The sequence below is a fragment of the Amborella trichopoda genome, chromosome 12 (assembly GCF_054954075.1).
Source record: "Amborella trichopoda isolate Santa Cruz 75 chromosome 12, AtrichopodaSantaCruz75HAP2 v2.0, whole genome shotgun sequence".
In the NCBI taxonomy this organism is placed as follows: domain Eukaryota; kingdom Viridiplantae; phylum Streptophyta; class Magnoliopsida; order Amborellales; family Amborellaceae; genus Amborella; species Amborella trichopoda.
The window spans coordinates 49,263,811-49,282,409 of NC_142347.1; the positions used below are offsets into that span (position 1 = coordinate 49,263,811).

An 18,599-nucleotide genomic window follows, 5' to 3' on the forward strand; every position below is an offset into this window, starting at 1 on the left:
AAAAAAATATGAAATGCTGAAATTACAAAAGAAATCAGTCAACCCAAATTTTTTTTACTTTTTTCAAAATTGCTTCGGTCTAAAGACTTCATCCTTGGATCGAATTTTAATTTTAATTTTTAATTTTGTTCATTACTAGGGAAACTAAAATCAAAATTAAAACTAAAGAAAAAATATTAAAAGCTAGTCCAAGGAATCTCGGCAATTTTTTTTTTTTAAAAAGCGGGTAACTTATCTTGTTTTCAATTTCTAACGATAAAACAGAACAGTTTATATTTTAGAAAAAAAAATTAAGATCGGCATGTAAATCACTCAATATAGACAACGGATAGAGAGAGATGAAGTATGTTAAGATTGGGTAGTGAGAACAATAAAATAAAAAAAAAAAGGACGGGGTAGAGAGAAAGATGAGTTGTGCAAATTAAGACGATGGGTAGAGGGAAAAAGATGTAGGCCTGTGGGTACAAGGAAAGAGATGTGAGATATGGATTAGGGGGTAGAGAGAGACAGATGGATAGCATTGGCACGTGTGATCTGCTGTCCGTCTCAATGGATGACTGTTGCCGCTAATTGTGACACGTGGACGGCCCCGTTCGAATCCAATTTGTGTGACGCTCAAGAGGCAATATGGTGGATTTGTGTGCTCTAGAGATGCTGTACCTTTTACTCCGACGTCTGTGTGTTATAGAGAGAGAGAGAGAGAGAGAGAGAGAGAGAGGAGAATTTGTGGTGAGAGAAGAGAGGAGGGAGTGGTTGGTCGAGTGGGCAACTTCATTGGACAGGTCTTTGGACAGAGAGAGAGAGAGGCAAATTTGTGGTAGAGAGAGAGTAGTTGGTAGAGAGGGCATCAATATTTAGAGAGAGAAAGAGGTGGTGGGAAAATAAAATCATTCTTTGGGTTTTAATTTGATTATTGTATAGCTATTATGTGGGCCTTAATTTGATTATTAGATTGGATGGCGAATGGTGTGGGATTCCTTGTTTTTGTGGCAAAAAAGTTTGAAGAGAGAGGGAGGGAATGTGTGGTGGAGCAGAAGAGAGAGATAGAGATATTTCTTTGGTGAGGAGGCACCTCTAGAGAGAGGCTGGACACCTAGAGAGAGATGTATTTTGGTGAGAACCAGTTATGGACGAATCAGCCGGTCCAACTCGGAACTGGTTGAGTAGTGAAGCCGGTTTTGGGGTCCGACCAGTTATTTTAAAATAAAATTAAAAATATATATAAAATCTTAAATATTAAAGAAATTGTTTGTCAAATATATTTTTTTATTATTTTGGCAATTTAGATTATTTCGAAAATATCTTTGTGTACAAATAGATTTTAAAAATCTACTTTTTGACACTACTTTTCAACTTTATTTAGATGTGTTTTGTTTAAATATATTTTTATAAATTTTTTTATTTTTGTTAACATTTTTTTTTGATAAAAAAAAACAAAATTTGTGCTAATAGTATTCGACGTGCCTGGGACCTGGAGCTGCCCAATTAGGTTACTGGCCAGTTTTCAAGTTACTCTGACCTCCAGGTCCGATTCGATTTGTACCGAGGTGCCACCGCTAGAGACCAAATCTAGAGAGAGAAAAATAGGAAAATGGGACACGAATGAGCAAGTCTTTTAATTTAAGCATATCATCTTATATTCCCCTCATTGTCTCGAAAATCTTTACTTAAAACACCTAGAGAGAGAGAGAGAGGAAGGGCTCCCTTGTAGAGAGAGAAAGATAGAGATGGTTCCCGTGTTTTGGAAGAAAAGAATATTAAAAACTTTAAATATGTGGCTGCAAATTTGGTAGCAACAACCAATCATATATTCTGTTGATTGAATTTGAAACCCGGATCTTTTCTAATACAACCGAAAGACCATCTTCTTTTATAAAGTAGCTACAAACAAATGACGTTTATGATTTGCAAGAGATCGTGTGGACGACGTTAAGAGTAGCTCCTCCAAACGTTAGAGAGAGAAAATATTGAGCGCTAGAGAGAGAAAATACCGACAGCTAGAGAGAGACTCCTGTGGATTTGAACTTCGAAACCATGGCGCCACATGAAAGTTTAAGCGTTGCTCCACCAAACGCTGGAGAGATAAAAGATTGAGACCTAGAGAGAGAGAGAGAGAGGAGATTCCTAGAGAGAGAAGATTGAGCGTTAGAGAGAGAGAGAGACACCTGTGGATTTGAACTTGGAAGCCATGTCCCCACATGAAAGTCGAGGTTTGCCAACAAACATTCCCCACTTTCTTTTTCAACCATACAAAAACTCCAGGAATTTCTTTTTAGTTTTCTTTTCAAAATAATTAAAATTTTCTATCTTTTTTTATCTATGGTTAGAGAAATATTGGCTACATGCTCCTGGAGGAGTAAATTGTATGCGTACTCCTTTATTTAAATTATTGCCAAGGGGCATAGGACCTCAAATTTTGGAGATGTAATCTCTTAGACCAATTTTATAAAATCTAAACAAAAATAATAAAATAAAAATGCATTAAAAATCTCTATATATCCAAGGAACTCATGCCTTTGTGGTATACGATAAATAGTTATAATTTTGAGATTATATACTATGAGGCCATTTACTTTTGATACAAAGATGTCACATTTACTTGCAATCATTTAATGTGAAATTCAATAGCTTTAGTGCGTTATAAAGTTTGAAAAAATTTCTTTTAAAGTTTAAACTTGGTCAATGGAATAAATACAGCGATCGAATTTCACATCAAATGATCAAGATTCATTGCGACCACCTTGTACCAAAGATAAATGGTCTCATTATAACTACTTTTTCAATATTTTTTTATAGTGTATTTTGCTTCTACATCACACATTCAAGAAACAACACATTCAAGAAACAATGCATTTTGCTAGTAAGAATAATGTCCTAGGTTTGAAAAATAATTTTTTGTTTTGTCATATATAAATATAATGGAGCATTAACTGTGGGACTAGAGCGTAGCACATGATGTTGAGGCACCTGCCTTGTAATCACTAATGCTCAAATCCTATTCCCTAATAAATAGTTTTTTCTCACTGTCATTGCCTGGCTTGTCAAAGACGTAAATAGCATAAGTTTTTTTTCCCATGAAAATTGTTGAATCACCCAAATCATTTAAAAATCATCAATTAGGCAACTCAAATTCCACGAACCTCATAATCGCCGGACACTTTATTTCTTAATATATTTGTAAACTTTATTATTACTTATAAATGAAACCAGGTCACAGTTTCACCTGTATTAGATGGGGGATTCAAAATCAGACACTAACGAGTCCTGACCCGACTCCGATTTTTCAAAAAAATAGCATATAAGAGAAACCCCAGATAAAGAGAGAATAAATATATGTCCGACCAAAATATACGTCGGACCACTAACCATGAGGAGGACAATTGTGGACCTAATAAAGTAATCATTGATATAAGTGGCAAAGACATAACAAGTCTCAGCCAAATGGCAACTTCTTGTCTTCTATGCAACAACTCAAGTAATGGCAACCCCCTTCTTTCTGTTTCCAATTTGTACCTCCTCTTTTTAAACCTCTTGTTCCCTGACATGGGTCTATGGCCATGGCATGACTAATTCCCTCAAATGACATGTGCATCTCATGATTTTCAATTAAAACACTTGTCTTTCAGGGGTGGCTTGCACTATGTGGCCTTCCAAATTTTAGAATTTTAGTTTAAATACTAAAGTTCAAATTAGAATTTTTAGAAATTGCCAAAATATGGTACTCCCCATCTTTTTTGGAAATTGCTGAAAAAGAGCATATTACACATTTATTCCCTAGGGCAAATGCATAGCAATAATAATTTTTGGACTTGGAGGATGTGACCCCCTTAGCCTCGCTATGAATATAGATAAGGAAAATTGTTTCATGGGGTAGGGACCACATTTGCAGCCCTCTCGGTATAAAGCATCCATCTTAAATATGGATGCAAATAGGTGGTCCATCTAAAAATAATTAAAACTAATTGTCCACATGTTCTCTTATTAGAGTTGTTATTTTTAATCTTCAAATTTTATTTATTTTTCATATTCATGATCTCTATGTCCTTAGAAATTAGGTCCAAAATTCTATTTCAAAAATAGATTTTAAGAGGTGACTCGTTTCTACATGGACTCAGAGAAATTGTCCCCTATAGTTTATATTTGGTCGAGGAAAATAACATCTTAGATTGATTAGGCTTTCATGCTTTCATTTTCGCGTTTAGATTTGAAAATCAAGTGGTTGAGGATGTGTCATTGTTTAAGCACAATGTCCAAAATAAAATTTTCTCAAATATTGTGACACACTTTCATCTATAGCGTTTTATATCCAATGACTAAGTGATTATGACCCTTTTATACCAAAAATTAGTGATCTCATAGCGTATAATCTCTTAACTTGTCCTAAACTAAGGTAAAAGAGGTGCATTGGGTTAGGTGAGCAACAAATGTAAAACTTCGTCTCATCTTATCATAAATCATGATGATGTTTTTATCCACCAATTTCATATATTTGACAATTATGAGCGATTGTGACATTTTGTTCCAAAGGCAAACAACCGTATAATATACAATCTCATATGCTTAAATTGATATTTATATATAAAATATATATATTTTAAATGAAATAAAAGCAAGATTTACAAACTTCAATTGATTAAAAGACATGAGAACTGCATAATACTTTTCAACTCATTGTAGTGAAGCCAATATCATAACATATCTTGGATTTAAATGAATAACATCATCATCATATTCTTTTGTCGATTAATTGAGATCGGTTATACGAATCCTGGTCCGTCATTCTGCTTTATTAAGAGTTATACCTTCAATAAAGCCATAAGTTCATATATCTTTTATCACTACTTTCAACCATATCTTTTTGGGCCCACCCCTTGCCATTTTTTAGCCTTCCACTTGAACTAGTTCATACCTCGTAACATATATTGTATTAGGTATGTACCATACATGGTCAGCCCACCTAAATCTACTCTTTCTTTCATCTTTTCGTCTATTGGTACCACACCTAAATTTTCCTGAATGAATTCATTTCGAACTCTATCTTTTTTTTTCTTGTCACTCATCTATCTCAATATCCTCATCTCCACTACACTTATTCTATGGATATATTATTTTTTGTCCGTGCAACATTCTACCTCATAGAGCAAAGCTGGTTTTATTACTGTCCTATATAATAAGATCATTCATCTTCAATTCATAAATGTCATAATCTTCCTACCTGTCAAATGATAAATTCAGTAGCTAATGGCATATCATTGACCATTCTCAATGTACGAGAAAAATATCCTCATACTTTGTGCAGAGAAATGAAGTAGCCCCATTATTCCAATTTTATATCTCACAACTTGAGGTGTTGGTGACATCTGGAGAGAGAAAACATTCTTATTGCATACAATCCACCGGAAAACCATACTTCCAAATCTCCAACCATGTAAGCAATCTCTAAATTACCAATTTCAAGAGGAAAGTATAGTTTGAAAATCCTAGGGACATCTAAATACATCAAAAAACAATCTCATATGCCAAATCCTGTCATCATTATCGTCTTCAAAATCTTTTTTCAAGTAATTAGGGTCAGCTATACGAATCCTGATTCGCCATTCTACTCTATTAAAAGATATACCTTCAATGAGAATATGTCAAATCCCTTAAACATGATAAAAAAACCTCTATATCCATGATTAAAAAATCCAAGACTTTGTAGAGGAAACCTCACTTCGAGACCATTAAAAAATCTATGGCTGGGGTGTCATAATTTTACAAAGCATTTGAAGGAAGATTTTTTAGACTTCAAGTATAGTCATTGGCACGTTTTTAGCCACCCAATTTGACATTTGAAGGGTAAGAATGATTGCGTTCCTTCGGGGAAAATTTTCTCAAACTTCGAATGCAGTCAAGCGTTTACGTGTAGGCAACAAACTTGATATGTTACGGGTAGCGATGATTGCAATAAAAAATCATCTCATTATGTACCTTTGCAAATGGGGAAAGAGGTGAATATGAAAAAAAGTTAACAGTATATATAAATTTTTATTGCATCAAGCTTATATGAAATGTTGATATGGCCAAGTGGTTAAGTAGGGCTGAGAATTTACTCAATTTGGATATGAAATCTGAATTTCAGACCGTATCTAGATCTAGGTGTGAATTTAAGATTTGGATCCAATAGCTCAGATCTAGATCTAAAATTTGGATCTAAATATATTATTTTAAAGATATAAAATAATATATAAATTAATTTTTTATTTTGGATCCGATCCAGATCCATATCTAAATCCCGATAGATTTGGACCCGATCTGACCCGTTCTTAGCCCGATGGTTAAGGAGACACACCTCAAATCTGTTAGGATTTGATTTGACGGTAGGGATGATTGCATTTTCTGAGGTTTGAGAATAATTTTCTCAAGCTCAATAGCACTGGAAAAAAAAAAAAAATATCTTCTTAGAGTTTGAATACGGTTAAGGGAAAAGTTTATATAGAACCGAAGCTTCAAACAATGAAATAAGAGGCTACCTCAAAAATTTCACTAGAAAAGGTTGTTTTGATGCTCAAATATCCTCATATTCATTATCTCGATATCAAGATACATGGACATGAGAAAAAAATGGATTTCAACTTGTGGAAATAATGAATTTTGTAACGTATTTTTAAACCGTCAATTTTCAAGTTTTTATAAATATGTCGATCTACACTATTTTTGAAGCTTTAGATTTTATAAATAAATATAAAAATATATTTTAAAGTTATCACAAAGATTTTCAGTATTGAAACTATTTTTCGTGACACTTTTTAAAGGCAGGCTCTAATTTGATTGTTTAGAGCCTAGATTCTATACAAACCGCACCCTACGGTTCATGATGTAACCTTAGTAGTCCATTAGGCGTCATTTAACAAGTGATGGCTCCGGATAATTGAAATGATGTCTGGCACTTAAGTAGTTATACATAATAAATAAAATTTTTATTTGGTGATACCGCAACCATTGTCGATATGTCCGAGTGGTTAAGGAGACAGACTTGAAATCTGTTGGGCTTCGCCCGCGCAGGTTCGAACCCTGCTGTCGACGTTTTTATTATTATATTCTCTCTAGGAGAGAGACATAAAGATGGATCCCTCTTGTTTTTCTTCCTTATTTTCACTATCTGTATACGAATAATTTTTTTTTTTTTTTTTTAGTATAGTTTAAAAGGCTGAGGTTTGTATATGTTGTTTTAGTATCATAAATTTTTATGATGGCCTTAAAATTTATTCTTATATCTAATTATAAAATTTAAAGATATAAAATTAACATAGATTGAGCACATCTATGAACATTTGAAAATCTTGAAAATCGACGGTCTAGATAATATATTATAAGATGCATTGTTTTCAAGAGTTCCAATATATATTTTCTCATGTCCATATATCTTGAGGTCGAGATGAACGAATTGAGGTTTTTTTTAACATCGAAACAATTGCTTCTAGTGAATCTTTAAGGTGCACCTTTATTTGATTGCACCCTTATATACTGTTTTTTCTATCATAAAAAATCTTAAAGAGATGAATGGGTGAAGCTAAACTTTGATAGAAGAGTGAGGGAGGACGGCCAAATAGCAGGGTATGGAGGACTCTTGTGAAATCATAATGGAGAAATCCTATGGACTTATTAGGCAGATTGCATTCATGCTCAGTTAATGAGACAGCAGTCAATTTTGGAGTGCCAAAATGGGGGAAAATTATGATAGAGTAGTGATAGAGAGAGATTCCATTCATGATATCGAATGTTGTAAAGAACCGAGTAGAACCCCTTGGATGTGGAGTCAGTTCATGGATGAGATGCCATTTGCTCTGCAAGTGGTGCTACGTGATATCAATAGAGAATGTAATAGTGAAGCAGATGCATTGCCCAAACTGCGGTGACGCAATAACCTTATTCTTCTTTTTTTGCTTCTTGCTCTTTTCCTTTTTATAATAATTTTTGGAAAAATTTCGTATAAAATCTTACTTCTTCGCATTATTTCATGGTAGGCCATCTTTCCGTTTTTCTTTCAAACGGCGTACGAAAATCCATAAGGATTTCTCTTATCTCCTTTTTTACCATAAAAATTAGTCCCAACAAATCATTTTATAGCATTTCATCCCAAAAACTTTTTTAACCATTTTTTTTTCTCTTCACCCATTAAAAAAGTTTTTGGGTTGAAATTGTATAAAAAAATTTGTTGTGGCTAAGGTTTATGATCAAAAGTCAATAAAACTGAGAGATAGGAGATGAGTGCGTATGATGAATCTTTAAGAATTTTTTTATGCCGCTTGAGAGAAAAACGGAAAGAGGGACTACCATGAAATGATACGAGAAATTAGGGTTCCATAACAAAAATGTTTTTTTTTTCTTACTTTTTGTTGTAATTGTGACGCTCGTAATCTCAATAAAAACTCTTGTTAGCATTCCAACAAAAAAAAATAAGAAGAGAGTATTCCTCTCGTCTTCTTCGTTTTCCAAGTGAGGAGAAGATTGCAAAAGAGCAGTGATTTAAATTTTGAAGGTTTAGATCAAGACTCACTCATTCAAATCGAGAATTATTTGGAATTACGCTGGTTTTCAAGAAATAATAGAACATCCTTAAAGTAAAAGAACATGGTTTTTATGAATGCTTGGACTCGTGTAGATATGCATCACTTCTTTATGATCATTTTTTTAGATGGATTCTGGAGTTAATATTTGAGGTATATATAACTTCTGATATGGAGATCATTAATATGTAAAAAATAAAATTTTGAAACTAAAATTGATTATTTCTGAATAAAAATTTAAAAGTTATTTTTTTGATCTTTTTTGGAGGACCACCACGCTGAAACCATCTTAAGATGGCTGCGTGATGCCGCGGGATTCTCACACACCCAAGGCATAAAGCACTCTTCCAAAATTAAAACCGCTTTGTTTATTTTTATTTGATATTCATATTCATATTTATGGTCAACTTGTCCTAGATCATGACTGGTTATAATTTTGGATGAAAAATTCATCGTAAGGTGGATTTTAGAGTGGGACCGCTGCCATACATGTACATATGAGTTGGCTGACTCATAGGAACGATCAATTTGCAAGGGTGACGTTTCTATAAGGTTGCCTCCTTATACTGTAGAAGTAAGGCGTACCTATAAAATTTATTTAAAAATGTTGTTTTGGTGTCGAAAACTTTATGATCCGTAGTTATAAATTTTAAAATTTATAAAATGGTACAGATCAAGCCGATCAAGAAACACTTGAAAATTTTAAATATAGATGGTCCAAATAACTTGTTACAAGATGCACCTTTTTTTTAACTTGAAATTCTTGTTTTCCTTCATGTCCATTCATCTCAAAGTCGAGATGATCTGTTGAAAGTTTCTTCAACGCCGAAACACTCTCTACTGTAAGATTTTTGAGGTTCACCTAACTTCAACACTACATGGTTGCAACCTTATATACACTTTTACCATTTGCAAAAGTATTACATTTTGATTTGCGCCTATACTATGCTCTTGCTAGGGCATAGCTGCACATCTACTCCCTCGACCATACAACCTGCTTGAAAGGATGTTTTTCAATCCGAAAATTTGGAATCCACCTAAAAATAACTAGATGGTCATTTTCCAAAGAGAATTTTTGAATTTTAAGTGTTCTAACACTAGATCTCACTATAAAAAAACATTTGACGATCTCTATTCAATCTTAAGACCTTCTTTTTTCAACTCCTAAAATGCTATTTGGGAGTTTTTTTCTATTAAAGTTAATGTATGAGTGAAATAGGTTACATTTAAAAAATTTGAGGTCTTCCCCATTACTTCTGGATTGGATTTTAGTAATTTTACCCTAGAGAGTAAATAGACCCGGCATGAGCATAAAATTAGTTGGCTAATAAAATTTTCATTTTAGGAGAGAGAGGGTGTATTCCTTTGTTAAAGACAAATTTTGTAGAGAGAGAGAGGCGTGTACCTTTGTTGAGCACCAATGTTTGTGGAGAAAAACAACTCTCGTTGAGAGAGAGAAAAAATAACACTTTCGTGGAGAGAGAGAGAGAGAGGATAATAACACAGTTGTAGAGAGAGAGAGGGATGAAGGGAGATTGGCCACTGTCACTGCGTCACTGATCCGAACCTCCTCCTGGTTCGGGGAGACTCCCTCCCCCTGCTGTTTTAGAGTGAGGGTGAGAGAGAAGGTGGACATGGTGGAGAGCTATGTGGTGGTCCACAACGTGGCCAAGCGCCACAATATTGGGACCATGGCGCGTAGCGCCACTGCCTTTGGTGTTGCAGAGTTCATACTCGTTGGAAGAAGAGACTTCAACTCATTTGGGAGCCATGGATCCACTCCTTACCTCCATTTTCGCCAATTCCATTCTCTCTCTGAAACTCGCCTTTACCTCAAGGTACTTTACCCCCTTCTCTCTCTCTCTTATTTCTCTAAATTTCTTGCATTTTGAACTCTTTTGATTCAATCTTTCAAGGTGACCTAATTTGATTTGATTGTATCTATTCGTAAGAGCTCTTTTTTATTCATTAAAACTGGATCTCATCGTTATTACTGTTTTCCATTTTTTATTTTCTGAAGCTATTGAGAAATTGTCCACAATTGTCCATAACAGAAATTATTCAAATTTGCAGTTTTTCCTGGAATTTATGTGCTTGTTGAATTTACTGAGTTTTGTGTTCCTTTTCTTCTTCTTTTTTCTGTATTTTGGACGTCGTCCTTTATCTGGTTTAATGTTTTTTACGTGGATTATAGAACTCATGAATTAAACAGCAATAATGTAGTCGAGGAAATAATTGTTTTGTTCCATTTTTTTTGCACAAATTTATGAGTAATAGATGAAAAGATTTTTTTTTTTTTTTTTCTGAAACACCTTGCCAATAAATGTTTTCTTCAAAAAATAATCAAAGCCTAGAGAGCCCCCTTAACTTTATTATCTTCTTCTTTTTTTGGTATTTTATGGAGTGTATTCATAAAGCTTTTTTTAGCCTTTTTTAAAAAAAAATTAGTTGAGGTACTTTCCTTCTGTTTCTTCTCTCTTTGTGTCTCAAACCCTGAGCTTCTAATGAGCAATAAAGGCACCTAAACTTGTTTTACACTCTAATGTTGTTATAACCAGAAAAGGCATTGTGTATATATTTCATACTGCTGTGTTTAAGAACTAGGCTTTAATTGTGATATAATCACTTGAAGTGTTTAAAAACTTTCGGGTGAGAAGGACTCGGACTGACCTGAGTTATTTGGAGCGAGCACCCTGCTGGTTCCAGATGAGCCCGGCTTGGATGATATGAGTGTGAACCGGGCTAGCCGAGTCTCTCCCAGTCCGTCCAAGTTTTCAAGACGTTTAGCAAATAATCTTTAAAAAGTGTGGTTTATCAACTTGGAGGTTGAGAAGGAAGGTATTAGCAACTATAGTTATACTTCAGAGGTTAAGGGTATATCCCTATTTCACTTGTGTTTGTTTTGGGTTTCAAGCAACAATTGAAACACAAAGTTGAAGTGCTTTGGGCCTCATGCTCTAAGCCCAGCAATTAAACCCCTAAGATAAGTTGAGTGGATATTATTCACAGAAATTTGATAATAAACTGGATGTTCTATTTAAAAACTATATTAATTCGCGAGTTTCTAAATGCTAGGGATTATGTGCTCACGTTATTGGATTTTTATTGTATTTCCTGAACTACTCTTTCAAACTCAATTTTACGTGAATTTCTGTGTTTGAATTAGGAAAAGGATTGTGATATTTGTGGTGTGGAGATTGTTGATGGAGCTATCCCTGTGAATCATCAACCTTTTAAGAAGAGTACTGCATTTTTACTCGGTAATGAGGTGATGCTTCCTTTTATTGCTGAAATTTTCATAGTTCTCATTCCCTGCAAATGTCATTGGCGTTGCATTTCATGTTCTCGTGTTACAATGACTATGGATATAATATATTCACTTAGCTTTCAAAAGTCACATTGTTATTTCTTAAAGAGAAGTGGGGTAATATATTATTGGATAATCTACGCTATTCGGTTTGCTAGTGTTGTGCTGTTTCTTGGTTTGCTGAAATCTGTGTTCTTGTATGGAGATCAAAGAAGGAAATGTATACAATGAGATCATTTACTTTTGATATAGGCAGGTCACAATTATCATAAATTGCTAGATTTGAAATCGCGTGGCTGAAGATGTGTCATTGTTTGGGCACAAGTCTAAAATAAATTTTCTCAAATGTTGTGAGACACTTTCATCTATTGGATTTCACATCTAATGGCTAAAAGTGATTGTGACCTCCTTGTACCAAAAATAATAGTCTCATGGTATGCAATCCCTTAAAAGAAATGGTTTTTATTCATTCTCAAAAAAAAAAAGAAATGGTTTGTATTCTATTTCACCGACCCCAAATAATTGGAATAAGGCTCAAATGATGATGATGATGGTTTGTGTTCTATTTCATGGTTACCTTTTGTAAAACAAGGAAATGTTTATGAAATTCACATTTTTAATATGGATACGTCTCTTACCAAGTGTTTTGATGTTATTAGAGATTTATTTTTTATTATTAGATGTTATTAGAAAGTCGAATATATATAAATGTTTAGGCAATAGATTCTCAAATTTTCTGGCATGCGTGTGATGCCCTGCATTTAGGAGGTGATTACAGATCTATTTGGAGTATTCATGGCTTTATGTGCAAAAGGATCTCTGGTAGTGCATATGTAGCTGGATTGCCTAGGTTTTGGAAAATAATTTGGCAATACTCCAACTTGGAAAGTTTCCAGTAAACACTTCTTATACTAGATCTCCACTTGCCAAATCCTCATCATTGGTAGTATTTATTCTCTGAGGTTCAAGAAGAGCTATCAGTTTCTTTGGAATGCTAATGGAGTCCTTGCTCTCCGAGTGAAAGTTTTTATGATCTCGGTCAAGGAGTCAAGCACTTGCTTATAACGTGATCTAATATTTAAACCCTAATGATTGCACAGCTTTAGAAGTAACTGATGAGAAATTCGAAAATGATGCTTTCAAAGACATTAATAAGGGTCTAGGGATAGGAGAAACTGTTTTGTGAATGAGATGCTGTTCAACTCCCTTGAAAACCCTGCAAAATGACCAGTAAATTTGAGTCAGGTTTTGTTATCACTAAATTGTTACGCCATATACTGAGTACTAATATGTATTAATTGAGACTCGAACCTCTTCAAACATTTTAAATTTCCTTTTCATTGTTCGCCCTCTCATGAACATAGTGCTACTAGCAGATCACTTTCTCGTGGTAAGGTTCATCGTTTCTTTGCTAATATTGCAACACAAGTTAAGGAATCGGATATACGATTATATATTTGTTTGATAGTTTATTAGTAAAGAGATTTTCTAGGACACCTCTTGAGTGCAGCAAACTAATCCGGTGAGCGAAACTATGCCAACCACTGTTATATGACATGAACCATGAGTATGTTTAAGTTCTCACCGTTCTTTATTAAGCACAAGTAGTGTCATCCTTCATATATAACTCAAGATATAGGTCAATAGTTCATTATAGTTCATTTATTTTAATCTATTCAGTCTCTCTCTTTTTTTGCTTTTTCTGTTGAATGATATTATTAATTTGCGACAAAATGTATGAAGTCAGAAGTCAAGAAAGGTTAATGGTTGTAAAATATTTACAAAGCTGCCCTCTATTTTACAATGATTGAAATAATCCATCTCAAAAAATTATCCTTTTTCCCAATCTCTCTCTCTCTCTCCAAGGCACAAGCAATGGCCTAAAGGACAAGACTACAGTAACATTGCCAACCACCATCCTCTCTCACTTACCGCTCCATAATCACTTACTTTGGACATTTATACTCAACAGGGAACTGGCCTCTCACCCAAGGAGTGTGAAATATGTGATTTCTTCGTTTATATTCCTCAGTATGGATGTGGCACTGCTTCTTTGAATGTCACTGTAGCAGCTTCCATTGTTCTACATCAGTTTGGAGGTAATATAAAGATATTACAGTACCTTCTTTTTTGCCTTGGCTGATGTTGATTGTATTATTTTATTTTGGCAAATTTATCAAAATGCATAAACTTTGAACTATTTAACATTTTTCCTTAGGTGTAACTTGATAAATTTCAGAACCCATTTTGGTGTGTTATTTGACGGGCTGTTTGAAATTTTATCCAAAGAATGATGGTTAATTTGAAAATTTATCAAAAAATATGGTTAAGATGTTAATTAGATCACATCCAAGGTGTAATTTCATAAATTCCCCTTTTATTTTTTGTTTTGCCTGTATTGCTGCTAAGGACATTACAGCTTGAAATTGGAAACTTTCACTATGCTCATCTATCTTTATGACACAATGGGCTATAGAAAACTTCATCATCATCAGAGCTCTTTCCCAACTATTTGGGGTCGGCTATGTGAATCCTGGTCCGTTATTCTGCTCTATCAAGGCTATTCCCCCAGTGAGGCTTTATGTTCCAATATCTTTTCTCACTACCTTCAACTGTATCTTTTGGGCCTATCCCTTACCATTTTTTAGGCTTTCACTTGAACCAACTCGCACCGCCTAACAGATAGTGTATTGGATCTGCACTATACATGGCAAGCCCGCCTGAGTCTATTTTCTGTCATCTTATAGCCTATTGGAGCCACATCTAAATTCTCTTGAATGTATTTATTTCGAATTCTATTCCTTATTGTTGTGTCATTCATCCATCTCAACATCCTCATCTCAGCTACACCATCATATAGGTATGTTGTTTCTTAACCGCCCAACTTTTACTCATAAAGCAAAGCTGGTTTCGCCCCATAAAGCAAAGCTGGTCTTACAGTTGTCTGATAGTACTTTTCCTTCAGCTTCATTGGTGTGTGGCGATCACACAATGGGCTGTAGAGAACTTCAAATATCAAAATACATTTCACATGGATATTGAAAAATTGTGTCACACTTGTATTTGTTCGCATGATCCTATCATCCTAGAGTCCTCTCCAAGTTTCATGCAATCCTAAGATCATTTATCAACTGCAACAAAAGCCAAGGGGCCTTGATCAGGTTAACATTGAACTTCCACATCCAACATGCCGAGGTTGACAGTCTGCTCTCTCTTTGGAGTTAAGTTCTTTTGTAAGTCTAATGAAGAATAATCAACCAACAAAAGAAGAGGACCTCGGGTGGGGCTCAGGCTCCTTAGTCTTTTTCCCCTCCTTGAAAACATCTTTATGGATGGATTTAATGGAGAAGTGATGCACACTGTATCACTTCCAATGACTCCTTTGGGACCTCACAGTGATGAACTCCTCTCCGAAGTCAAAGCATCCCAATGACTGGACTTGCCTCATTTTCACCGATGCATATAAATGTTTTACATTCAATTTATTGCTTAAAAGAGAAGAAAACAAAGGGAAGAGTTGAACTGGTTCACAGAAGTCTTCATATTATGATTAAATTTTAGTTTTATGATGTGTGCTTGTGGCTTGATGCTGTTATTAAAATAGTGACTAGTGTTTTGGAGGAAACTGCAGTTTCTTCGAATACGTCAATTTCACCCGGACCCACCTTAGTTTTTTCATGATAATGAACAATTAGATGAAACAAAGGAAAAAAGGATTGAATATATTACAGTATTGCTATATTTATGGATAAAACTTTGGTTTTCTGCTCTATTTCATTTGAAAGGATGGTCTAGACGCTATGAAGGCATGCTTACCCCAAGAAAATCCATACATTTATGCGACATATAATTGGGTCTTCCACCCATGCTGGGCCTCAATTCTGCCAGGTTCATCCAACACTTTGAGGCCCACGGGCAAGGCATGATAGGCATGAACAATTTTTGAGGCGTGCCTGGCCAGCCTTGCCCAGCTTGAATATTTATATTTATCCATTACGTGACCAAAATAGACCCAAACGTGTCCCATTGGCAGCCCTAGATATAACATTCTATTTGGCTTGATGAACTTTCTTGTATTTTCCGCATTGGATTTTCAGTTTGGGCTGGCTTTCCGGAGAGAGGGCGTGATGGGCAAAAGTTTACTGTAGCTGAGAAACCCATGAAGCTAGAAAGAAGAAATTACTGTGCAGAAAATGCAGAAGATAAAATGGAAGAGCGTAAATTCAAACGCGAAAATGCATCCCACCATTTGTTTGATGAGCAAAATGCGAATCACTCTTCCGTTGATTCCCAGTCAAGCACGTTGGCCTTGCTATTTGAGGGTTAGCTGTAGATGTAGAAACATCTACTTTTTGTCTTTATGAGAGAGATTGAAATGAGGCTGATGTTGAATTGTAGTGATTGAAGAATTTTACTAACAGTACCTTGCCACTGGTTTTGGAAATGGATAGATGTGGCAGGTTCTTTTTAAGGATCGACAAGATTCTCTCTCTCTCTCTCTCTCTCTCTCTCTCTCTCTCTCTCGGTGTCCTATTCTGCATGAAATCTAATGATCTTTGACTGCAACTCTCTTCAAATTTCAGAGTCCCAAATTCTCAATTTCTGAGGGAAATGTGGGAATAGAGAGAGATTTACCTTCTGTTGTACAAATTAGGCTCTATATTTTTGTATTAATGAGGTTTTTTGGTCCTAGAAAAAGCTCTAGGACACATTGACATTCCGGTGTCATTTCCTAAATATGGTGTGTGCGTGAGAGAGAGCTTGCATTTTCAAAGCCCGGTGGTGTAATTTGAAACTAATTAACCATTGGACATTTATTTATCATGAGTCACCAGAGAGAAGAGAGATGCCTGCAGTTAAGGTGTTGCGTCATTTGTTTGTTAGAGAGGCCTTGCAGTTGAGGTGTTGTATCATTTGTGTGTGCATGAGAGAGAGAGAGAGAGAGAGAGAGAGAGAGGCCTTGCATTTTAAAAGTCATGTGTTTCTGTCATTTGACAATTTAACCAGTGGAGTCCTATCTAACATGGGTCACTGTAGAGAGAGATGCCTTGCATTTTAAAAATCAGGTGTTGTGTCATTTGAAACTGGTTGACCAGTAATAGTTCTATTTATCATGGGTCACTAACTAAGGAAGGGAAGAGGACAAGGCATAGAGTGTAACGTGAGTAAGAAGATCCAAATCTCTCACCGACATCCACTGACCCTGGAACCAACTCCTCATTATTTTACATTACCTGTTTGGAGATTCATTGATTTGTTTATCTACGATATACCACCATACTTGAAAAAAAAATAAAAAATAAAAAATAAAATCTCTTTTAAAATTTATTGCCACCTCCAGATCTATACATAAAATTCAGCCTAGTTGGTAGAGACCATTCTTGTACATAAAATTAATTCTGGTTGGTAAATAGGTAATCATCAAATGGACTCTTCTTAATATTCCCTCTCTCTCTCTCTCTCTCTTAATGACCAAAAAGGACATGCACCTTATCTTAAATAGTCCATTGCTCAACTTCTCCCCTTAGTTTTGTAAAATTCAGTACATTTTATTACGGGTGGGTATTTATGTTGATTTCCGCACAGAGTAGTTTGTGTATCTTATAATTCTGATAGTTATACACTCTTGATTTGTCAACTTGCTATTATTTTTGAATGACAATCGATACCCAAATCTCTATCTATTATATATTAAAGCCATAGGAATACTCCCTCTATTTTTGTGCCAACTCTCTCCATTTTTTCTCTTCCTTTAATAAATCTTCGCCCCACACGATTTTCTCTCTTTACTTTTTCCCTATTACACATATCTTTAAATATCTTCCATTTGTTTTGTGTCCCATTTTTTCTCTTCTTTAATAAATCTTTTTCCCACCTACGCAATTTTCTCTCTTCACACTCTCCCTATTACACATTTCTTTAAATATCTTTATCTTGTTTTGTGTGCCAGTTTTTCTCTTCTTTAATAAATCTTCTTCCCCCCTCCACAAGATTTTCTCTCTTCACTCTCTCCCTATTACATTCTTTAAATATCTTTCCTCTGTTTTGTGTCCTATTTTTTCTCTTTTTTTCCCCACCGGCACGATGTTCTCTCTTCACTCTTTCTCTATTACAACTTTTTTTAAATATCTTCCCCTTATTTTGTGTCTTATTTTTTCTCTTCCTTAATAAATATTTTCCCCCACCCACAAGTATTACATATTTTTTAAAATATATTTCCTAATAAATCAGCCCCAACCCACGATTATCTCTTTCTCTCTCTGTCCCTCTCCCTCTCTCTCTCCTTCTTCTTCTCCCTCTCATACCTTCCCCTCATCTTTTCTTCTTCCTAATAAATCCCCCACCTACCTTTTTTTAAAAAAATATCTTATATCTTTCTAAATTCTCTCTTATCTCTCTCTTATTTATATTATGTGCCATTTCTATCTCTCTCTCTTTCCTAAAATCTCTCTCCCATTTATTATCCTAAAATCTCTCTCCCATTTATTTTCTTTTCTCTCAAAGGTGTCTCTCAACCTTTTTTCTCTCTATCTTTTTATTTTTTCTATCATGCAGCAACTCCCAATAACTTATAATAAAAAAACGCATTATCTCTTTCCCTACCACATTAGCTATTTTTTTACATGCTACTCTTTTTTATTTTCTCTAACTTGCATTACTTGTCATTAATTACAATTAACGCCTCTATATTGTAACTTCCATCTTAAATCTCTCATAAAGTATTTCCCCTATTTCACTCATCT

General features: G+C 34.8%; 1 protein-coding gene and 1 non-coding gene across 5 annotated transcripts; both read left to right on the plus strand.

Annotated features, from left to right (window-relative positions):
• The first annotated feature begins 6,983 nt into the window (after positions 1-6,983).
• On the plus strand, positions 6,984-7,065 carry TRNAS-UGA (transfer RNA serine (anticodon UGA)). The gene has a single exon. It is a non-coding gene; the product is annotated as a tRNA-Ser (tRNA).
• Positions 7,066-10,082: 3,017 nt separating this feature from the next.
• LOC18435688 (tRNA/rRNA methyltransferase (SpoU) family protein) lies at positions 10,083-16,422 on the plus strand. 4 transcript variants are annotated; one of them, XR_016045456.1, is made up of 4 exons: positions 10,083-10,387; positions 11,716-11,809; positions 13,829-13,955; positions 15,954-16,422. XR_016045456.1 is itself a non-coding variant. In XM_020668129.2 (4 exons), the coding sequence occupies exons 1-4, from the start codon at positions 10,184-10,186 to the stop codon at positions 16,181-16,183; spliced, it is 663 nt and encodes a 220-aa protein (XP_020523788.2). In that variant the 5' UTR covers positions 10,083-10,183; the 3' UTR covers positions 16,184-16,422. The 4 variants fall into 4 exon arrangements, 3 of the variants coding, with proteins under 3 accessions (XP_020523788.2, XP_088709264.1, XP_088709263.1); XM_020668129.2 differs by having other exon boundaries at positions 11,716-11,817; XM_088853138.1 differs by lacking the exon at positions 13,829-13,955 and having other exon boundaries at positions 11,716-11,817.
• The last annotated feature ends 2,177 nt before the right edge of the window (positions 16,423-18,599 follow it).

Coding starts and splice junctions, on each gene's coding strand:
- LOC18435688 (XM_020668129.2), top strand. CDS start 10,184: ATGGTGGAGAGCTATGTGGTGGTCCACAACGTGGCCAAGCGCCACAAT. Junction 10,388..11,715: donor AAACTCGCCTTTACCTCAAG/GTACTTTACCCC, acceptor TGTTTGAATTAG/GAAAAGGATTGTGATATTTG. Junction 13,956..15,953: donor TGTTCTACATCAGTTTGGAG/GTAATATAAAGA, acceptor TTGGATTTTCAG/TTTGGGCTGGCTTTCCGGAG.